Source organism: Zea mays, chromosome 1 (assembly GCF_902167145.1).
Source record: "Zea mays cultivar B73 chromosome 1, Zm-B73-REFERENCE-NAM-5.0, whole genome shotgun sequence".
Taxonomy (NCBI): Eukaryota; Viridiplantae; Streptophyta; class Magnoliopsida; order Poales; family Poaceae; genus Zea; species Zea mays.
In genome coordinates this window covers 178,331,756-178,355,937 of record NC_050096.1, presented here as the reverse complement: position 1 = coordinate 178,355,937, position 24,182 = coordinate 178,331,756, and the positions used below count along the sequence as shown (strand labels likewise).

At 48.4% G+C, this 24,182-nt stretch overlaps 1 protein-coding gene across 1 annotated transcript; it reads right to left on the bottom strand.

The window, feature by feature from the left end:
- Nucleotides 1-17,034: 17,034 nt before the first annotated feature.
- LOC109939170 (cation/H(+) antiporter 19) lies at nucleotides 17,035-22,324 on the bottom strand. The gene is made up of 2 exons (XM_008663849.4): nucleotides 21,892-22,324; nucleotides 17,035-19,494 (listed from the first exon to the last, which is right to left on the bottom strand). Exons 1-2 carry the CDS (start codon nucleotides 22,078-22,080, stop codon nucleotides 17,281-17,283), a joined length of 2,403 nt encoding a protein of 800 aa, XP_008662071.1. The 5' UTR covers nucleotides 22,081-22,324; the 3' UTR covers nucleotides 17,035-17,280.
- Between the last annotated feature and the right edge of the window lie 1,858 nt (nucleotides 22,325-24,182).

The window sequence follows — 24,182 nt, the reverse complement described above, 5'->3', positions numbered from 1 at the left end:
CTAACCCTGAGCCGGAAGGATGGGTTGCTCGACCCATCACTCGCGACGCTGCTCGCGGGTGTCACTTCCATGATGCGCTCGACACCCTGCTACGTCGGGCATTTGACCGGCATACTTGGTCCGTCGAGTATCGCTATGTGGTCTACCAGCATAGTCGCGGGGTCTACCCGGACCGCTGGGAGGCGACTTGCTTGGTGCGCTGCCCGGAGGACAGTCTCCAGGGTGCAGAGGCCTGTTCAGAGCACTATTCTATCTCTGAGCGGGACTCAGCTGAGGCAGCCATGCAAGATGCTGCACGGCGTGCGCTTTCGCACTACTGCTCGGTTTTCGGTGGGGCAGCTGACGGTCTTGACTTGAAGTATTACCCCCGCCGTTCATCTGGCAGCACAGGAGGCGTGATTGTCTCACCTGTCGGTGAGGGCAATCCTAGGTTGAGCAGCACAGTCAACCTAGCCGCCGTGCTAAACACGGAGCTGGACCATGCACTAGACGAGCTGAGTAGGGCTCATGCTGAGATCGCCCTGCTGCGGGCTGAGCGCGCGGAACGTCGTTATCTGGACGGTGGTTCCCCCGCTCCCGTTGGGACTCAGCACCCGTACCGCTCACCTCAGCGTGGACACCAGTCTTATGGCAATCCCGCCTGCAAGACCAAGATAAACCTAGAACCATAGATCGTTAGAGTTGGATCTTGTAATTAATATGAAATAAATATATACATGGAAGCTTCAGTCTTAGCGTTAGTCTCGGTCTTAGTTAGTTTTAGTTAGACAGGGTAGTTTGCTATATCCTGTGCATTTATGTTTGTCATGATGAACTATGTTTGGTTTGGATCTTTGTAATGATTGTCACCAGAGTGTGGGTATCCCCTTCATTTTGGTTTACATACTATGTCAATAAAGTTAGTTATATAGTTGGGAAACCCATTATTCTCCTTTCCTCTTTATCTGAGAAGCTGTGTGGTCTGTGTTGGAGATCAGTGAAGATGCTCATCTGTTCAGTGCTGTTGGAGAATTCTATACTCTTTTCTTATGCTGCAAGCTTTGCCAGATCAGTTCTGATGTGTGGTTGCGTTCTGCAGATGTCAGAGAACAGGCGTAGAGGAGGAAGGCGTGCTCAGCAGGAGCGAGCCGCTCCGCAGGATGAGGTGCCCCAGCAGCAGCACCTGCCGCCCCCGCCCCCGATGTCGATTGAGCAGATGTTTCTGATGCAGACTCAGGCAGTTCAAGCCATCGGTCAGACTCTGGCCGCCATTCAGCAGCAGCAGCAGCAGCAAGCACCACCCCAGCCTCAGATGCCTCAGATGCCTAGAGACAAGCGTGCTGAATTCATGAGAGGTCATCCACCAACGTTCGCTCACTCTTCTGACCCCATGGATGCTGAAGATTGGCTGCGCACTGTGGAGCGGGAGTTGCATACCGCTCAGTGCGATGACCGGGAGAAAGTCTTGTATGGTCCCCGTCTGTTGAGAGGAGCAGCCCAGTCATGGTGGGAGTCTTACCTCGCCACCCATGCCAACCCCGACACCATCACCTGGGAAGAATTCAGAGGTAGCTTTCGTCAGTACCATGTCCCTGCAGGTCTGATGACAGTGAAGAAGGAGGAGTTCCTGGCCCTTAAGCAAGGGTCATCGTCTGTCAGTGAGTATCGAGACAGGTTTCTGCAATTGTCTCGCTATGCTCCTGAAGATGTCAACACCGACGCCAAGCGACAGTACCGTTTCCTGAGAGGCTTGGTTGACCCTCTGCAGTATCAGCTGATGAACCACACCTTCCCGACATTCCAGCACCTGATTGACAGAGCAGTCATGACAGAAAGGAAGCGTAAGGAGATGGAAGATCGTAAGCGCAAGATCAGTGGACCCCAGCCTGGAAGCAGCAGCCGTCCCCGTTTCTCAGGCAATCAACCTCAGCAGTTCAGGCAGAACCAGCGTCCATCTCAGCAGCATCAGCAGCGTCAGCAGTATCAGCAGTTCCAAAGGCAGTACCCTCAGAATCAGTACCAGAACCGTCAGAGCAATCAGTCAGGAGGTCAGTTTCAGAAGCAGAATCAGCAAGCACCTCGTCTTCCTGCCCCAGCAAATCAGCAGAACAGTCAGGCAGCACCAGCTCAGGTTGGAAACAGGGCATGTTTCCACTGTGGAGAGCAAGGCCATTGGGTGATGCAATGTCCGAAGAAGGCAGCCCAGCAGCAGTCAGGCCCCAATGCCCCAGCAAAGCAGAATGTGTCTCAGCCTGGAGCAGGCAACCGCTCTCAGCAGCGCTATAATCATGGAAGACTGAACCACTTGGAGGCTGAAGCAGTTCAGGAGACCCCCGACATGACAGTAGGTATGTTCCCAGTCGATTCCCATATTGCAGAAGTGTTATTTGATACTGGAGCAACACATTCTTTCATTACTGCATCATGGGTAGAAGCACATAATCTTCCAATTACTACCATGTCAACCCCTATTCAAATTGACTCAGCTGGTGGTAGAATTCGAGCTGATAGCATTTGTTTGAATATAAGTGTGAAAATAAGGGGGATAGCATTTCCCGCCAACCTTATAGTAATGGGTACTCAGGGAATAGATGTCATCCTAGGGATGAATTGGTTAGATAAGTATCAGGCAGTTATCAGTTGTGATAAAAGGACAATCAAGTTGGTGTCCCCACTAGGAGAGGAAGTGGTGACCGGGTTAGTCCCGCCTGAGCCAAAGAAAGGAAGTTGTTATCAGATGGCTGTCGATAGCAGTGAAGCAGACCCAATTGAGAGTATCAAGGTTGTGTCTGAATTCCCAGATGTGTTTCCAAAGGATTTACCGGGTATGCCACCAGAGCGGAAAGTTGAATTTGCTATAGAGCTTCTTCCTGGAACCGCCCCTATCTTCAAGAGAGCTTACAGAATATCTGGACCAGAGTTGGATGAACTTAAGAAGCAAATTGATGAGCTGTCAGAGAAAGGTTACATCCGGCCAAGCACCTCGCCTTGGGCCGCCCCTGTCTTGTTCGTAGAAAAGAAAGATGGTACCAAGAGGATGTGTATTGATTATCGAGCTTTGAATGAGGTCACGATCAAGAACAAGTATCCTTTGCCCAGAATAGAAGATCTGTTCGACCAGTTGAGAGGAGCCAGTGTGTTCTCCAAGATCGATCTGAGGTCAGGTTATCATCAGCTCAGGATCCGACCTTCGGACATTCCGAAGACGGCATTCATTACCAAGTATGGTTTATATGAGTTCACAGTGATGTCTTTTGGTTTGACCAATGCGCCAGCATTCTTCATGAACTTGATGAACAGTGTATTCATGGATTATCTTGATAAGTTCGTGGTGGTATTCATTGATGACATTCTGGTTTATTCTCAAAGTGAAGAAGAGCATGCAGATCATTTGAGGATGGTATTGCAGAGATTGCGAGAGCACCAGTTGTATGCAAAGTTGAGCAAGTGTGAGTTCTGGATCAGTGAAGTCCTGTTCTTGGGTCACATAATCAACAAAGAAGGATTGGCTGTGGATCCGAAGAAAGTGGCAGACATTCTAAACTGGAAAGCGCCAACGGATGCTCGAGGAATCAAGAGCTTCATTGGAATGGCCGGATATTATCGGCGATTCATTGAAGGGTTTTCGAAGATTGCGAAGCCAATGACAGCGTTGCTAGGCAACAAGGTTGAGTTCAAGTGGACCCAGAAATGCCAAGAGGCCTTTGAAGCGCTGAAAGAGAAGTTGACAACAGCGCCTGTCCTAGTCTTGCCTGATGTGCACAAGCCCTTCTCGGTGTATTGCGATGCTTGTTACACAGGTTTGGGATGTGTGTTGATGCAAGAGGGAAGAGTTGTGGCTTACTCGTCCCGACAGTTGAAGGTTCATGAGAAGAACTACCCAATCCATGATCTAGAGTTGGCAGCAGTGGTTCACGCACTGAAGACATGGAGGCACTATCTGTATGGACAGAAATGTGATGTTTACACAGACCACAAGAGTCTGAAGTACATATTCACTCAGTCAGAATTGAACATGAGGCAACGAAGATGGTTAGAATTGATCAAAGACTATGAGTTGGAGATTCATTACCATCCAGGCAAAGCAAACGTAGTGGCAGATGCTCTGAGCAGAAAGAGTCAAGTCAATCTGATGGTTGCTCGCCCGATGCCTTATGAGTTGGCCAAGGAGTTTGACAGGTTGAGTCTCGGATTTCTGAACAATTCGCGAGGAGTCACAGTTGAATTGGAACCTACCTTGGAGCGTGAAATCAAAGAAGCGCAGAAAAATGATGAGAAGATCAGTGAGATTCGGCGATTGATTCTAGATGGCAGAGGCAAAGACTTTCGAGAAGATGCAGAAGGTGTGGTATGGTTCAAAGACCGCTTGTGTGTTCCCAATGTCCAGTCTATTCGGGAGTTGATTCTTAAGGAAGCTCATGAGACAGCTTATTCGATTCACCCTGGCAGTGAGAAGATGTATCAGGATCTGAAGAAGAAATTCTGGTGGTACGGAATGAAAAGAGAAATCGCAGAGCATGTGGCTATGTGCGATAGTTGTCGAAGAATTAAGGCAGAACACCAGAGACCAGCTGGATTGTTGCAACCGTTGCAGATCCCTCAGTGGAAATGGGATGAAATTGGTATGGATTTCATAGTCGGATTGCCTCGCACTCGAGCCGGCTACGATTCCATTTGGGTAGTAGTGGACCGCTTGACCAAGTCAGCCCACTTCATACCTGTCAAGACCAACTACAACAGTGCAGTATTGGCAGAATTGTATATGTCTCGGATCGTCTGTCTTCATGGTGTGCCAAAGAAGATAGTGTCAGACAGAGGAACGCAGTTCACCTCTCATTTCTGGCAGCAGTTGCATGAAGCCTTGGGCACGCATCTGAATTTCAGTTCAGCTTATCACCCGCAGACAGATGGTCAGACTGAAAGAACCAATCAAATTCTTGAAGATATGTTGAGAGCCTGTGCGTTGCAAGATCAGTCCGGATGGGACAAGCGATTGCCTTATGCAGAGTTTTCCTATAACAACAGTTATCAGGCCAGTTTGAAGATGTCACCGTTTCAAGCGCTGTATGGAAGGAGTTGCAGAACTCCGTTGCAATGGGATCAGCCTGGAGAGAAGCAGGTGTTTGGGCCAGATATTTTGCTTGAAGCCGAAGAGAACATCAAGATGGTCCGAGAGAATCTGAAGATAGCGCAATCAAGGCAGCGAAGCTATGCAGACACAAGAAGAAGAGAGCTGAGTTTCGAAGTCGGAGACTTTGTTTATCTGAAAGTGTCACCGATCAGAGGAGTCAGAAGGTTCGGAGTGAAAGGCAAGCTAGCACCCCGCTACATTGGTCCGTATCAGATTCTTGCAAGACGAGGAGAAGTGGCTTATCAGCTCAGTTTGCCAGAGAATTTGTCTGCTGTGCATGATGTCTTTCATGTGTCTCAGTTGAAGAAGTGCTTGCGTGTGCCGGAAGAGCAGTTGCCAGTGGAAGGTCTGGAAGTCCAGGAGGACTTGACCTATGTTGAGAAGCCAGCTCAGATCCTTGAGGTTGCAGATAGAGTCACCCGAAGGAAGACCGTCAGAATGTGCAAAGTCAGATGGAGTCACCACTCTGAGGAAGAAGCAACCTGGGAGCGTGAAGATGATTTGATGGCCAAGTACCCAGAGCTCTTTGCTAGCCAGCCCTGAATCTCGAGGGCGAGATTCTTTTAAGGGGGATAGGTTTGTAACGCCCCGAATTTTGCAGTCGAATTTTTTTTCTTTTCTTTACTCGCCAAAATTCGGGCGTTACCTTTTCCTTTTCTTTTTCCCTTCGCTAAACCTTGACCTTTTCCAAAGTTCTAAGCGGGATTCGGTTTGGAATTCCCGTGTAAGGAAAAACCCTAAATACTTTATGTTGTTTGATGCACCATGCCGCCCTTGCATTTCTTTTGATTGCTTTGAAAGCGCAATTGCATTCATGTAGAAAGATCGGATTTCGAAAATGTGGAGAAGATCTTTTCTTTCTTTTTTCTCCCTCTCTTTTTCTCTCCTCTTTTTCTCTCTCTCCCGCGCCGTGGGCCGACCCCGGCCGGCCCAGGCCCCTGCGCGCCCCCCCCTTGGGCCCAATAGGCCCAGCCGCCCCCCCCCCTCTTTCCCTTATTCCCTAACCCTCTCCCTCTCCCCCCTCATTTTCTCCCTCCCCACCTAAGCCGCCGCCCCTACCCCCTACCCGCCCCCTGCCCTAGGTCGCCGCGCCGCCCCCTGCCGCCGGCCGCCCCTCGCCGTCGATCCCCGACACCGGTGAGCCCCCCCTCCTCTCTCTCTCCCTCCTCCCTCTCTCCCCTCCCCTCCCCCCCTCCCTGCCCGGCCAAGGCCCGGCCGCCCCCTGTCCGCGCCGGCCGTCCCCCGCCCCGCCGTGGCCGCTGGCCGGCCCTCGGCCGCGCCCAGCCGGCTCCCGGCCGCCCCCCAGCCCGCGCGCCTGGCCCCCCGGCCAGCCTGTGGCCGCCCGCTCGGCCGCCCAGCCCGACCCCCCCCCCCCCCCCCGCGCCCGCCTGGCCGCCGGTTCAACCGGCCGGCTCAGCGGCTCAGCCGCCCGGCCAGCCCCGGCCGCGCCCGCGCCCGCGCCCCGCCTAGGGCCGGTTCAACCGCCCTAGGGCCGGTTCAACCGCCCCCCCCTTCTGTTTTTTTTTTATTTTTTTTATTTTATTTTATTTACTTTCTGTGATCATAATTACTGTATTTTAAGTAGGCTAATCACTGTTCATGCTATGGGAAAATAGGAAGTTTAATTTAAAATTCCGTTATGTTATTGATTCACGTAGTTAATTGTTTACCCTGTGCAATGTTGATCAACTAAAAGTGATTAGGTTTCCATCAGTATATATAAATATATATAACAGAATTATTTTGTTAAAAACCAATTGTGTCATTAGTGCATAAGATTTAACCCCCTGCGAGACCTTTCCCCGTTTCTTTCTAACCATAACAAATGCGTTATCGAATGTCATACTTGATGCATATTCGCTTTATTTGTTATCTTGTATGGTGTACTGTTCTTTTGTATTAAATATGTGGATGCATGTATGTATGTTTGCGCTCGCATAGAGAACGATCCGGTCGAAGAGCCCGAGGAATTCGCAGGAGAAGCCCCTGAGCAGCAGTCGGTTGGTGGAGGCAAGTGTCCTTTGACCTATCTATGTCCTATTCATTCTTTAATTCACCTCCCGCATTACACGTTTATACCTAAGGATTGACTAGCTTTTGTTATCCATGTCCTTGTTTACCTATTTGGGTCGGATTATTACTACTTAGTCTGATGCTATTGCTCAACTCTAATCAATGAACATGATGTGATTATCTATGATACGCTGTTTTCCCGTTCTTCTTTATGATTATACTTGTGGTTTTCAAGGGGACTCGAGCGGTTTCTCGAGTGCCTCTCCGTAAGGACCTGTTCTATGGATGACCGCCCGGGAAAACAGTGCAACCATGAGGGTGGAATGGGGTGCCCTTAGCTGAATAATTAGAGGATCCGGGGTGTAGTTCACTTAGCCGTCGTGCCGTCAATGGGGCTCGGTGTATGCGGCTCGCTCTGCCAAGTTTGGGTTCGCCCCTTGGGGAGGAGTGCGGTGCATTTAGGAAACCTAACGGGTGGCTACAGCCCCGGGGAATCTTTGTAAAGGCTACGTAGTGAAACCCTGCCTATTCACCTTGGTAGTGTTTAAGGGTTTGATCGGCCCGAGGCAAGAGGGAATCACGGCTTGTGGGTAAAGTGCACAACCTCTGCAGAGTGTTATGAAACTGATATATCAGCCGTGCTCGCGGTTATGAGCGGCCAAGGGAGCTCCAGTGATTAGTGGTACTTGATCAGAGACATTGTGGTACAGGTGGTTATGAGATTGATGGTTCTGGTTATGATTATGGTGCTGGTAAGTGGTATTCTTTCCGTTTGGAAAGGGTACATCGGGTTAATAACTTGGGTTAATGCTAAAACTTGGCTTTCCACTAGTAAATAATAATCTGACCAACTAAAAGCAACTGCTTGACTTATCCCCACATAAAGCTAGTCCACTACAGCCAAACAGGATACTTGCTGAGTATGTTGATGTGTACTCACCCTTGCTCTACACACCAAACCCCCCCCAGGTTGTCAGCATTGCAACCACTGCTCAGGCGAAGATGAAGCTGTGGAAGGAGACTTCCAGGAGTTCCAAGATTACGACGAGTTCTAGGTGTGGGTTAGCGGCAACCCCCAGTCGGCTGCCTGTGAAGGCCGCGGTTATCTACGTTTCTTTTCCGCACTTTGATTTATTGTAAGGACTATATGGACGTCTCAGACGTATGATGTAATCGACTATTATCCCTTTTTAATACTATTTTGAGCACTGTGTGATGATGTCCATATTATGTAACTGCTGTGTACGTGAATAACTGATCCTGGCACGTACATGGTTCGCATTCGGTTTGCCTTCTAAAACCGGGTGTGACAAAGGACCAATCAATCACCTGATGCTTATGAAAGTTGGTATCCACCAGGGTGCCCCAAAAGACATCAAACTGCAGCTGAGTGTGGAAAAACTGAATATTTGTATCTGATGGCAGAGCATACTGGTTCACAGTCCGTCTAGAGCAGTACTCAGCCATAGAAAATCGCCGCTTGGGGTAAGTCCATCCTTGGATATCAATGGGATAATCAGGGTGAACATGAAGAAAATCTTCAGCATCCATGGATTCAGTGCCCCCAGCTGAGGATTGGGCCTCTGAATCAGTGGTAGGTGTATAGTCATCATCATTGCCACGAGGGCGCTTGGATTTAAAGCGACCTGCAAGTTTCTTGCGGAGACCACCAAAACCACTGCAACAAGGTGACAGACATCCATAGATAAATAATTGCTACCAAACACCACTTAGAAAAAGGAATGAAATGGTAATGCTCTGCCAGGGTCCGGACGGTCCGCGCTAGGGGGCCGGACTGTCCGCGCCAGAGGCCCGGACGGTCCGCGTCCACCGGGCGGACGGTCCGCGACCGACCAGGGGCGACTCCAAGAACCCTAGCCGCCACAAGAGTTCAATTTGATGTTTTCGCAGATAATACCCAGCAAAACAAGTTCAAAATTTTGCATAGCATTGATATTGGGGAGAACTATCAATCCCACCAATCAGATTTTGAAATCCACTGCTCAATTTCAGATCAGAGAAGAAACCCAAATAATCTCAAAGTTGATGAAATTTGATTAAATCCACAAGATTTGAAAATACCGTGATGAAGACATGTTGAGGGAATGTTGCTGCAAGCTGTCGGACTGTCCGCACGCAACTTCACTTCACGGTCCGCGCACACTCGACACAAGAGAGGATATAGCGAGTGGAGAGCAAGAGAGAACAACCGAATAGGCACAACTGGCAAGTCTGCGGGCTCGGTTCCTTTTTCTGCCCTGTCGCGGACGGTCCGCGCGGGGGCGGCGGACGGTCCGCGCCCTGATGACCTCAGACAGTCTGCGAGGCTGCTCGGACTGTCCATTACCTGATGCTGCGGACGGTCCGCGGTCCATGGGCGGACGGTCCGCGGCCTGATACTCATTTTGCCAATCTCTGCCCACTTTCTGATTTTGAATTCCGAATCCGAATTGGTGCTCATATATGGACATTTTGACCAATCCAAGAGTTGGTATGCATGCATATACTTATGATGTAATGGAGTAATGCAAGATTTTTGAATTAAACTATCTAGAGCAATTAGAAATGAAAAATGCACAAATAATACCAAATAAATAGCATAAAGAGCCTACTTAGACCCGAGATGCAAGACGACACATGTGTGATCAACTTCAAGTCACATTTGAGATATCGATCACATTCATTTCACTTCTTAGAGAACAAAATCTTGTTTCATCCAATGGTTTTGTAAAAATGTCTGCTAATTGATCATCGGTGCCAATGGAATAAATAGAGATATCTCCCTTGCCAACATGATCTCTTAAGAAGTGATGCTGTATATCAATATGCTTGGTTCTTGAGTGTTGGACCGGATTGGTAGCCAATTTTACCGCACTCTCATTATCACACATGAGGGGCACGTTCTTGAAAATAATTCCATAGTCCAATAAGGTTTGTTTCATCCATAATAGTTGAGCACAACAATTTCCGGCCGATATATATTCCGCCTCGGCGGTAGATAGAGCAACCGAATTTTGTTTCTTAGAAGACCATGAAACAAGAGATCTACCAAGAAATTGACAACAACCGGAGGTGCTTTTTCTATCAACTTTGCACCCCGCATAGTCCGAATCCGAATATCCAATTAATTCAAATTGAGCACCCTTGGGATACCATAGACCAATATTGGGAGTATACTTCAAATATCTTAGAATTCTTTTAGCGGCCTTCAAGTGAATCTCTCTAGGAGAAGCTTGAAATCGAGCACACATGCATACACTAAACATAACATCGGGCCTAGATGCGGTAATATAAAGCAAACTACCAATTATTGAACGATAAAGTTTTTGATCAACTATAGTACCTCCTTCATCTAAGTCTAGATGACCATTTGTTGCCATTGGAGTCTTGATAGGCTTAGCATTTTCTAAACCAAACTTCTTGAGCATGTCCTTCAAATATTTTGATTGACTTATAAAAATTCCATCTTTCAATTGTTTGATTTGAAGGCCAAGAAAGAAGCTCAATTCACCTATCATAGACATTTCAAATTCCTTTGACATCATTTTTCCGAACTCCTCACAAAATAAATCATTAGTAGATCCAAAAATGATATCATCAACGTAGATTTGACAAACAAATAAATCTTTGCCAATTCTTTTAGTAAATAGAGTAGTGTCAACCTTCCCAATTTTGAAGTCTTTGGAAAGCAAGAAATCCCTAAGCCTTTCATACCAAGCGCGTGGAGCTTGCTTAAGCCCATAGAGAGCTTTAGAAAGCTTGAACACATGGTTAGGTCTTTTGGGGTCCTCAAAACCGGGAGGTTGTTCAACATACACTAGTTCACTAATCTTACCATTTAGAAAGGCACTCTTTACATCCATTTGGTAGAGCTTGATATTGTGTGCACAAGCATAAGCAAGTAGAATCCGGATTGCTTCTAATCTTGCTACGGGAGCAAATGTCTCCCCAAAATCCAATCCTTCAATTTGAGTATATCCTTGTGCAACTAATCTTGCCTTGTTTCTTACTACCACACCATCTTCATTGTGCTTGTTGCGAAATACCCATTTTGTACCAATAACATTGTGGTTCTTTGGTCTCTCAACAAGCTCCCAAACTTCATTTCGAGCGAAGTTATTTAATTCTTCATGCATTGCATTCACCCAATCAACATCAAGTAGAGCTTCATCTACAAGGTTAGGTTCCACACAAGATACAAAAGAGAAATGTTCACAAAACGAAGCTATGCGAGAGCGAGTTTGAACACCCTTACTAATATCACCCACAATTTGATCAACCGGGTGATCCTTCACAATGGAATGATGAATTCTTGATACCGTTTGATAATTGCTTGTTGAAGCATTAGGAGGAATTGGAGGTCTTGAAGTACCTTGATCACGAGTATCAATGGTTTCATTGAGTTGTTGGCTTTGGTGATCTTCCTCATTTATAGTTGAAGATGAGGGAATGACAACCACACTATTTTCATCATCATCTTCTTTTGGTTTTATTTCACCAATGGCCATTGTTTTCATTGCATTTATCAATTGAGTTCCCCCAACATCATCGAGATTTTCACTCTCATCTTGAGACCCATTTGTTTCATCGAATTCAACATCATATGCTTCCTCAATAATACCATGAGTTTTGTTGAAGACTCTATAAGCCTTACTATTTGATGAATATCCAAGAAGAAAACCCTCATCACATTTCTTCTCAAATTTAGAAAGCCGGCTTCCCTTTCTTAAAATATAACATTTGCAACCGAATACCCTAAAATATGAGATATTTGGCTTTCTACCAATGAGCAATTCATATGGAGTTTTCTTCAAGAGCTTGTGACAATATAGTCTATTTGATGAATGACAAGCGGTATTTATTGCCTCGGCCCAATAAGAATCCGATATATTATATTCCGCTAACATAGACCTTGCCATATCAATAAGAGTTCTATTCTTTCTTTCAACAATACCGTTTTGTTCCGGGGTATATTTGGAAGAGAATTCATGTTTGATACCCTTGTCATCACAATATTGATCAATTCTTGCGTTTTTGAATTCCGACCCATTGTCACTTCTAACCTTTTTGATGTCGAAGTCAAATTGATTTTGAGCCAATATAGCAAATGACTTGAATGTTTCAAACACATTGGATTTGTCTCGTAGAAAATAAACCCAAGTAAATCTTGAATAGTCATCCACAATCACAAGACAATAAGAATTACCACCAATACTTACAAAAGATGTGGGCCCAAATAAATCCATGTGAAGTAATTCCAAAGGTCGATGAGTGGACATTTGACTTTTATTTGGATGAGTATTTGCCACTTGCTTACCGGCTTGACAAGAGCTACACAATTTGTTCTTTTCAAACTTCACATCTTTTAAGCCTCGAACTAAGTCATGCTTGGTTAACCGATTGAGTTGCTTCATCCCAACATGACCAAGTCTTCTATGCCATAACCAACCTAGTGAAGCTTTTGAAAATAAGCAAGTTGTGAGCTTTGCCTCATTAGATGAGAAATCAACAAGATAAAGATTTTCATGTCTAAAACCTTTAAATTTAAGATTGCTACCATCAACACTAGAGATAATAACATCTTCAACCGTGAAATTGCAACAAAATCCTAAATCACATAATTGAGCTACGGAAAGTAAATTAAAATTTAAAGACTCAACCAATAGCACATTTGATATAGAATGATCATTTGAAATAGCAATTTTACCCAAACCTTTAACCTTTCCTTTACGATTATCTCCAAATGTGATACTATCATAATTTGAGCAATCTTCATCACTCATTTGTGTAAACATCTTCATATCCCCGGTCATGTGTTGAGTACATCCACTATCCAACACCCAATGATTCCCTCCCGCCTTGTAGTTTACCTACAAAAGGAAATCAATCTCTTTTAGGTACCCAAACTTGCTTGGGTCCTTGGATGTTAGTGACCAAGGTCTTTGGCACCCAAATAGCTTTCTTTTTGTTTCCAACAATTGAAGTACCAACAAATTTAGCATGAACACCTTTTGCATTATGAGAAAGAACATAACAATGCTCAAAACAAGTGGAGGATACATGTTTGAACTTGGGACAATTTTTCTTAACATGTCCCTTTTTGTGACACTCGTGACACGCTTTGTCACATTCTTTCACAAACAATGTCTTTTGCTTTACAAAAGCATTCTTTCCTTTCTTGGGAACATATCCAAGACCTTCACGGTTAAGAGAGCATCGTTGACTTCCCAATATGAAATCCAAATTCTTCTTACCACCATATGCCTTTTCTAGGTCATGAGTTAGAGTACTTATTCTATCCACTAACACTTCATTCTCAACAATAATTTTTGATTCATCAAGAGCAATATTATCATTGAGAGAGATTTTGCATTTATCACAAATAGAGTTAGTAGGTAGTGGTTCACTTGTAAGACTATCAAGTAAGTCACAAGTGACTCCAACATCCTTAGTGACCACCTCAACTTCATGCACAATAGATGATTTTTGAGCATCCGCAAGCTTCTCACAATTTTCTTTGAGGTCATTGTGAGAGGTCTTGAGCTCCTCAAAAGACACTTGGAGGTTTTTATACAATTCCTTCAAGGCCTTAAATTTTTCTTTTTCTTTGTGCATGTAGTCATCGGCCTCACCTAACATTCTAACAAGATCATCATATGAATAGCCATCATCATCAACATCATCGATATCATCATCATCAATTATATCATTTAAATCGGTGATGATTTTTACCTTAGCATCTCCCTTTGCCATGAGACAATGGGGAGATGAGAAGAGTGAGGGAGCTTCCTTGATGGCAATTCCGGCATTAAGCTTGGATGAGGTGTCATCATCATCATCATCCGAGCTATCATCCGAGTCCCATTCAACTAAGTAGGCTTTGCCATCTTTCTTCTTGTTATAGTATTTCTTTTTCTTCTTGTCACTTTCATCTTTGCCCTTCTTCTTCTTGCTTGGACAATTCATGGCAATGTGACCGGGTTCCCCACACTCAAAACATTTTCTATCATTGAAAGCATTTCTTCTAGATGTTTGACCTCTTCTAGGTTGACCTCTTTTCATCTTCATGAATTTATTGAATTTCCTTACAAATAAAGCCATGTCACCATCACTCTCACTTCCATTTTCTTCATCATTGCTATCTTCCTTTTCAATTGCCTTTGAGGCCTTGGCTTTGAGAGCAATAGATTCATTTTTCACCTTCTTTGCCAAACTTAAAGCATCGGCTTGTGACTTCTTAAATATATCTTGAGTGAGAATTTCTCCCAATACTTCGGTTGGAGAGGTTGTAGATAGATCACTCCTTACTAGCATTGTCACAATAGTCTCATATTTCTCCGGAAGTGATCTAAGGAACTTGTGTGTGAAATCCACATCCGGTACATTAAAACCAAGTCCTTTGAGTTCATTTACAATCTCATTCAATCGATTGAACATATCGGATACACTCTCATCTTCTTTCATAATAAATTGCTCAAACTTCCCTTTGCACACATATAGTTTGGCACTCTTCACAATTGTAGTTCCTTCATGAATTTCCATTAGTTTTACCCAAATCTCATGAGCGGTTGTGAGATTCTTGATACGATTGAACTCATTTATATCAAGAGCATCATAAAAGACATTCATGGCTTGATCATTTGTGAGGATATTCTCATTATCACTAACGGATGGTTCATCTTCCTTCAATACAACGAATCCATCTCTAACAATTGGCCAAATTTTTCCACCCATTGCTCTAAGATGCATTGACATTCTTATTTTCCAATAATCATAATTGTTTCCATCAAAGTGCGGTGGCTTCCCAATGTGCACATTGTTGTTACTAGCCATTTTGTCCCACTCCGGGATGATTAGATCCACAAACAATGGAGTCCTCGGCTCTGATACCACTTGTAGGATCTAGGACACCGGCTAGAGGGGGGGTGAATAGACGGTTTTGACTAAAAACAACAATACTAAGTAAATTTAATCAATACAACAAGAGAAATAAATTTACTAGTGTCAATAAGTAAACAATGTATGAAAGACAACTACGGAGATTGAATACTTGAAGAACAATAAGCAAAACTCTAATCAATTGCAAGGCAATAAGTAATGCTAGAAGGAATAGACACCGAAATTTATCCCGTGGTATCGGTGATTTGCCGATCACCCCTAATCCACGTTGAGGTGGACTTCAAGCTCTCACTTGCTCCTCTATCAAGACACGACTTGATCTTTGAGCCAAGTGGACAAGAAATCACTCAATACCTCGATTCCACTAATGTCACCTTTGCCGCTCCGGCGAGGTAGGCGCGAACCCCTCACAATCAACACCGCGGCTTCTCCACAATCTTCTTGGAGAGCTCGACGGAGACAATCACCCGAGCCGTCTAGGAGGCGGCAACCTCCAAGAGTAACAAGCCAACGACGCTTGCTCGGTGTACCACCTAGTGCCTCAAGAATCACCAAATGATGCAAATGCACTAGGAACCCTCAATCTCTCACTAGAATGCAATCTCAAGCAAAGAGTGTGAGAGAGTGAGTTGGAGGATCACAAATGAGCTCAATGTGTGCAAGGAATGGCCAAGAGAGGTCTCACACACGAGCAACCCTTCTATTTATAGTCCCCCATCTAAAACCAACCGTTATGTGCAAAAGGGGGCAGTTCTGCGCACACGCGGACCGTCCGCGCCCTAGGGCCGGACGGTCCGCCGTACACCATAACGGCTATAATGACCGTTGAAACATGTCAGAGCAGACTCAAAAAGGTGGGTCCGGACAGTCCGCCCTTCAAGGCCGGACCGTCCGCGACCTGGCAATTTCAAACACCCGAGCCTCGGATCAAACGGAGTTAACACATGCGGACCGTCCGGCTATAAATCCCGGACCGTCCGCGACCTGAGCCAGTACTGTCCGGACTGGTCCCCCGAACCGTCCGTAGTACAAATCTATAAAAACACACAGTCCCTGTCCAAAAACGAGTTAGACACATGCGGACCGTCCGCGCCTCACAGGCGGACCGTCCGGCTATAATTCAGGGACTGACCCGAAGCCACCTTCCTCTGGTCAGGACTGCGGACGGTCCGGCCCTAAGGCCCGGACGGTCCGCAGTGCAAAAGAGCATAGAGTCAATACAAATGGTCAAACCTCGGACCCTCTGGAGGATCGCGGACGGTCCGCCCCCAAGGGCCGGACAGTCCGCGCGACCAAGACTTCTCAAGTTTCAAACAAGCTTTTGAATGAACATTTTAACTTACGAAATGAGAAGCGCTGTTAGTCCTCATGCAAATGCAACTACTTGATGCTCTATGAGGCACTAAGTTTTACACAGATCTAAGTCATTGACCCCTCTTAATAGTACGGCTATCTAGCCTACTAATCCGGTCAGGTATCTTCTCTAAACTCCTCAAGACCGGCAAAAGTAAAACCTATATTATACCTTTGCCTTCATCTGATCCACAACCAATGCGTATGACTCTTCAACATTTCATTTCTATGTGGTCCAACCCTGCATTCTTATTTCTCCAAGAATCGTTAGTCCACAAGTAGTTGTCATTAATTACCAAAACATTATCAAAGGGGCCTAGATGATTCACAGAGCGGTGGCCTATCGTGATCTATTTCTTGGAGATTGTGCGGTCACAAATGGAGGGCAAGGAGGGAGCTGGACGGTGGCTGTTGCGTGGGGGCGGCGGCGGTCGCGGTTGCGGAGGGGGGAGAGGGGTACGGTCACTGCGGACGCGGCGCGAGCGTGGGGAGGGAATCACGGCGGCGCGGGGCCTCGCGGCGTGGGCGGACTGGGGGGAGGCGGGGGCACGCGCGGGGGGAGGCGGGTGCTCGCGGCGTGGGCGGACTGGGGGGAGGCGGGGGCACGCACGGGGGAGGCGGGGGCACCTTAACTGTGGACGCTGACACTCCCTTCTTAATAGAGCAGTAAAGATAGATAGACTAAATATTAGTTATATAGCTAGCCAACAAAGGGCGCGGCATGCATGTACGTATGTCCCAATAATATATATTATATACACTTCATTCAATAAGGTCGCACGTCGTCCGTCGGTGGCGATACGCGTCACACCTCAGCGCGTGCCAGCGAGCGCATGCAGCTCGTCGTATGTACTGTACGTGCACCTACTCATGCACGCCATGTCGCTCATCGGCGAAATTTTGCATCACACGGGCACCACGGTGGCGCGCCCCATCCCCATCTCCTCGTCCAGCACGTCCTCCTCCGTCGCCACCGGCGGCCCCGCCTTGGGGTCGAACCTCTTGCTCTTGGGGTTCGTGGCCGGGTCGTACCTCTTGATCACCAGCACGGACGCCGACGTCCTGAACTCGGGCGACACCAGGTAGCTCCCGACGGGGCCCAGCTCGTCGGGCCTCTCCACCAGCGGCGCCACCGGCGGCATCCGCCCCACCACGAACACGTTGAACCCGGACAGCGACTCGATGGTCTCCAGCACCTGCTCCCTGGTGCACGCCTCCGGCTCCTCGAACCGCACCGACCCGTCCTTCACGGCCCCGACCCTGGCCTTGAACGCCTCCACCGCGGCCTCGTCGGCCGCGCTCTCGGCCTCGTCCAGCAGCGGCGGTCGGCTCGGCTGCAACCTGGCCAGCGTCACGGCGACGCCCGGGTGCTCGGCCATGCGCGTCGCGTAGGCCAGCGCCTCGCGGTCGTCCGGCCCGCCGAAGAAGAGCACGGCGACGGAGAAGGACACGTTCTTGGCCGACACCTGGGCGTGCCCGCCGAGGCCGCGGTCCACGAGGATGGCGACCGAGCAGGGCGCCTCGCGGAGCACGCGCTTGTTGACGGCGTGGTACGCCGACCCCAGCGACGCGAAGGAGCCGTCGTGGCCGAGCGCCCGGTGGTACGGCATCACCACGATGGCGGCGCGCTTGTCGGCGGCGCTGTCGATGACGTCGCGGTGGATGGTGTCCAGGTCCGAGATGGCCGTCATGGCGCGCACCCGCACGGAGCTCAGCTGCTGGAACGCCTCGAACGCCACCACCACCTGCTCCGCCCGCTGCTCCTTGCCGCCGCTGAAAAAGGGCATGCCGTCGCGGCGCGCGCGCTGTACCAGGCTGATGGCCGACGACCGCTCCGAGAGCTCCACCAGGTGCATTGCGTACATGGTGAGGCGGCGGCGCGCGGTGCCCCTGGACGCCTCCACCAGGTTCAGCAGCGTGGGGATGTGGCGGTTGGTGTGGAAGCAGGCCAACACGCGCAGCTCGCCGTCCGCGTCGCCCGCCGCGCACTCCACCGTGCGGCGCTTGTAGGGCACCGCCCGCCGCGCCGGCTTGTAGATGGCCATCACGATGGGCGTCGTGATGAAGGTGGTGAAGAGCGCCATGAGCACCAGGATGGCGAACGCCTCGTCGTTCAGCACCTTGCGGTCGCGGCCGATGTTGAGGACGATGAGCTCCACGAGCCCCTTGGTGTTCATGAGGAAGCCGAGCGTGACGGCCTCGCGGACGGGGATCTTGACGAGCAGGGACGTGATCACCGTGCCGCCGATCTTGCCGAGGCACGCGTTAGCGATGACGAGCACGAGCAGGCCCCAGGACTTGGCGCCCTTGATGGTGGCCACGTCGGTCTTGAGCCCGCTGGAGACGAAGTAGAGCGGGAGGAGGAGCCCCGAGATGAGGTCCTCCACCTTCTCGATGAGGACGCCGGCGAAAGGCCCGTCCTTGGGGACCACGATCCCCACCATGAAGGCGCCGAACAGGGCATGGATGCCGATGGTGTCGGTGACGAAGCCGGCGGCGAGCACGATGGCGAGGGTGGCGCAGATGTAGACCTCCTTGACCGGCTCGCCCTCGGGGGAGCGGCGCGCCATCCAGGCCAGCACCGGGCGAAGGAAGAGCGAGACAGCAACGACAAATCCAGCGGCGGTGAGCAGCACCCACAGCGAGACGATGGGCGAGCCGGAGCCCGAGAGGGCGATGGCGAGCGCCAGGAGGATCCAGGCGGCGACGTCGTTGACCGCTGCGGCGGACATGGCCATGCGGCCGAGGTCCGTGGTCAGCAGCTTGAGCTCGGCGAGGATGCGGGCCAGCACCGGGAACGCGGTGATGGAGAGCGCCACGCCCATGAAGACGAGGAAGGGCCCCTGCGGCGTGCCCTTGACGATGGTGGCGCGGAACGCGAACGACGTGCCGATGCCGAGCGCGAACGGCGCGCTGATGCCGGCCAGCGCGATGGCCAGGGCCTTCTTGCCGGTGCGGCGGATGGCGGAGATGTCCAGCTCGAGGCCCACGAGGAAGAGGAAGAAGAGCAGGCCGATGTTGGCCAGCGTGTCCAGCACCGTCATGCTCTGGGCCGGGAACACGGCGTGCAGGAACCTGTGGCTCCGCCCCAGCGCCGACGGGCCTAGCAGGATTCCTCCCTGCATCATACATGATCCATTCCAGGCAAAGTCGTCAGAACATGTAAAAAAAAACTAGAGTAGTATATCTTGCACGTACATATTAAGTCCATAACAAAAAGACGAAATTATCATTTGACAACGAATTTAAAACTAATCATGGTATTAAAATAAATATCGTTAGTAGACTAAGTATAAAATGTATTTCTATGGTAACCATATTAGAAGATATATAAAAATCATGGTATCATTAGTTTGCTCAAATTTATTTAAGAAAAAAAGGACTTGTCCTAAGTCTAGAACTGTACGTGACTAACTAGTTTCCTAATCAATAAGGTATCAAGCTGACGATGGTAGAAAGAAAAGAAGCAGGAAACAACTGCCTGCCCCAGTGATTCTTTTTCCTGATCACGCAATCTCAGCGGGTCAATGGTAGAGGTTGGCAGAGGTGGACATGCACGCATGTATTACTCCATGCGTGAAGCAAGTCTACCACATTTCCTCGCGCACAATAATGCACATTAAAAAAAACAGCCCGGCCGCGTGTCCTGTTTTTGTGTACACAGCTATTGCTGCTGTGGTGTGGATACTACCCTCCTCCGTGTATACGTGTATAGACTGGCGTTGACTTTGGTGACTAGAATAGAAAGAAACAAGACAGTATAGAAGCGAAGGTCACTTGTTGCTGAGATAGATAGACGATGAACCATGCCTAGAAACCAGCCCTCGTTCACTTATTTGACCAGTTCAGTGTGTGTATGTACAACATGTTGAAATTAGGCTCACTAATGTGTGGCTCAATTCAAAAGGAAGTCAAGGTGATGTGCAGAGACAATATAGGATTTTAGTCTCATATTGTTCATCTAGATAGGAGAGAACGAACTTATATGTGGGAGTGTTCCTGACTCTTCACATGAGACAAATTCCCAAGTGTGGTTCATGGAATTTAGCCGATCAAACATGTCAAGTTGTTGCGACCCTCTATAAAGGGGAGGGGTCTTTTAGCCGAAGGGCACACGACACAGCAACCGACTCACCTTCTCATTCTCTTCTCTCCGTGTCGTCGCTTCTCTACCCTGCCGTGCAGCAGATCAAGGGAGGGCGGTGTCTTCGAACCAACGTCGGTGTTTTGCCGACCTGCACGGGTGCCGGCGAATAAGGTTTCTGGGAAGTGCTCCACGCACGTTCGATCGGGTCCCTTGTTATCACTCGTGCAAATTGATATAAGTAAATCTGCATTTTTTCTTTATTGTGACGACGATCTTATGGTTAGATCTGTTGTCGATTATTTCTTTTATACATTAGTGTTAGTTCAGATCTATTTATATTCTAGTGTTATGGATACTACCTGCCAGTAACTCTGTGTTTTACGTTTTACGCGTGTTATCAAATTAATCATAGACCATGTTAATTTTATATAACACAACATATGAGTCGTCGTGTGGACGTGTGGGGAACTACGTACGTGTCAGATAGTCAAAAGGAGCAAGGCCACTGAGTAGTCGATGTCAGGCGCGTGTGGCGAGCTAGCTAATTAAGGGGTTTATAACGCAACATAACTGGGATTTGGGAGTTTGATGGCCGGAGGTGTCGATCCGATCTCTGAGGAGGAGAATCCGCGCAGCAGCAGCAGAAGGGGGTATGTGAGATCCGGCCGGCCAGCCTATCCTGATTCGGTGATTCCTGAGGATCCGGGCCGGATATGCATATGCTTCCCCCGCGCCCTTGCCGTTGCCGTTGCCGTTGCCGATGATCCATCAATTCGGCGTACGCATGGCATCATGCAGTCTGCATGTGTGTCCATGTACCAAGTACAGCTGCTAGTGCTACCTCACCAAGCTCTAGGGATGGCGAGACCAAGAAAATTCTACCGGTAGTGCCGTCACGACGTACGCGCGCGTGCCGCAGTTCTTGCAACCGTTATACCAACTAAAACATAACAACGGCGTGGACACGACCGTCCGGCCGGCGTGCCGCGGCGTGCCGCGTAGGTAGTATAGTAGGAACCCACGAAGTCAGCCTGGACGCGGGACTCCGGCGGGACATCGCTGTTCGTTGTGAACTTCGTTACTCCAAAGAGGGCGGGGGACTAGTCCACCACCACTGCCCAACCGATCCAGCCGGGCGGGCGCGCGCGGGAGGAGGGTCCTCCCGTCCGCCCTCCGCGAGGACGAGGACGAGGACGAGGACAACAACGACCGGCCGCGAGAAAAAATGGAACAGGAGAGCGAGAGTGGTGGATGGAATAGCCGGGGCGGCGGAGCCGGGCGGAGCGCGCGGGTGGGAACATGGATTGGAACGGGGAAAGAGCCGCGCCGCCGCCGCCGCCGCCAGCCGGAGATTCATGCATGCATGCATGCATGCATGCGCGCATGTATAACGAGGGAGCGAGCCGGGGGGAAAGGGTAGGGTACTCACGATGATCTCGGCGATGACGCGGGGCTGGCGCAGCGGGCGGAGCAGGTAGGCGAGGCCGCGGGTGACGACGACGACCAGGCAGATCTGCAGGATGGCCAGCGGCAGCGCGTAGTCCAGCGGGTTCTCGCCCTGGAACGCCCCCTGCGACGTCGCCTTCATCGGCCCCGGGCACATGGCGGCCGCCGCCATCTGTATATCTCCGACGACGACGACCGATCGGTCCGCCGCCGCGTGGGCCGGTGCTGCTGCCGCCTTAGCTAAGAGAGTTACTACCTAGCTACTACCACCAGCGATCCGCCGCCGCCGCGCGCGTGGGTACGCTGGACGATTGAGACGACTGGATCGAATTGACTTGGTAGCAGCAAATAAACGAAACAGAGATCGATATCCGCGATACAAGCAGTTGGTTGTGCGTGCTGGGTCGGCGGGGGGGTTTTATAGATGAGATGAGATGATATAGGGCGAGACGGGGATGAAGGCAGCCGGCCCCCACGCCACGCCACGTCACCGTCTACGTGTCCGCGGCCGTTGCGGCAGGCAGGCACAGGCCGAGAGCCCGAGAGACCCGGACGACGGAGGATTGGCATAATGCCGATCCCTGCTTTTGTTTAGGGCAATAATGCAACGGGGGGAGGCGTTGACATTGCGTAATTGCACAATTGCACTTGCACCCCACGCGCCGCCCAAACGGCTCGGTCCTAGCTAGCTAGCTATGAGTACACAGATTGTTAGGAATCTAGCCGATATTCCGTGCTCAGTTTAAACAAAAAATAACACGGTAAATTTAGGACGGCATGTATATGCATACTTATAATACTACCTCAGTAATTTAGGTTCTATTTGGAAGTAAGACAATTTTTAAGAAACTGTTTTTTATATTTTAGCTAGGAGAAGGTGACTTCTTGGTTTTTTAAGAAACCGGGAATCCAGTTTCTATAAACTAACGCATAAACTGATATGTTTAGAACTACACCAATTTCCATAAGCCAATTTATTAAAAACTGGGTGCTTCCAAAAATGCCCTTATATATACGACTACCGACCACGAAAGAAAAAATAGTACTGAAGAATTTAACAAGTTCATATAGTAACATATCCTTAGCAGAGGGACCCAATCTTTACACCTAGCTCTCACTGGACGATATTATATATATATATATATATATATATATATATATATATATATATATATATATATATATATATATATATACTTTGGGTATTCTTTCCCACGCTCCAGTGTCGTTTTAGCCGTTGGGCAATCAAATGCCTTGTGATGCATGCACAATAGGGAACTGCCACAAGCCATACAACTATTATGCCCATGCTAGTTCACGTGGCACTCGTTCGTATCATTAGATAAGAGCATGTTTAGGTACATGAGGATATTATTAACTAGTTAAAAATCAGTTCTAGTAAATCCAAACAGAAGGACTGATACATATGTTATTTTTTAGCCAAATCTCTAACTAGTTATTAGCCACGAGGTGGTTATAGCTAACTTGTGTAATCGTTACCACCAACTAGTAACAAGTGACATGTATCTAAACAGATCCTAGATTTGTAGAGACCCTAAAGTTTTTTTGGCAACTACCTAATAATTCTATATAATTCACGAAATTCACAAAACCTATCTGATCACTCTATATGGAGAGCGTAGGACCACAAACCAATCGTCCACGGAGCACCCTGTTCATAGAGTCCGAGGATCCTATAGAAAGAACCCTAGCTGCTATAGTTGCACTATTTTGTCCGTTGGCCTCGCCGGACAAGTTCAGCGCAACATAGAGCTCGCTGGTCTATTTTCACAAATTGTCAGGCTCGTCATTATTTGTCCGACAAGCTTGTTCATAGGGTCCGACGATCATGCCTTTGTTGACATTTCACATGGAGGTGTCGGGTCGTTTAGATTGGTCGGATAACCATGTTTCTTAGGGTCCAATGCCTCTAAAACTTCACAAACACTTCCGATTTTGACACCTTTGTGAAATGGGATTTGTTCCAAATATTTTTTGTATCATCTGAGCTACCAAGAGCAAAGACAACTAGTGCGCGATGCAATAAACTTATTAGACTCACCTAGGTCAAGCTACTAGTTCGTACCTCCCACTATAGTAGAGTTAAAAGAAAAAAGTATTAAACTACTCTAAGTGTCTCTTAACTGAATCGACACTTTACACTAGTCCATTCTTAACATTGTCATCCATCCTTTAAAAAACCAAGACGAAATCCATACTTAGGGGCATGAAAATCAGTGATTGCCTAAACAATTACCTTTATTACTACCTAAC

What these genes read in the sequence shown, in the direction of transcription:
- LOC109939170 (XM_008663849.4), bottom strand. Translation starts at nt 22,080, where the DNA reads ATGGCGGCGGCCGCCATGTGCCCGGGGCCGATGAAGGCGACGTCGCAG. An exon ending in GCGTCATCGCCGAGATCATC is followed by an intron (nt 19,495 to 21,891) that starts GTGAGTACCCTA and finishes TGTATGATGCAG; the next exon opens with GGAGGAATCCTGCTAGGCCC.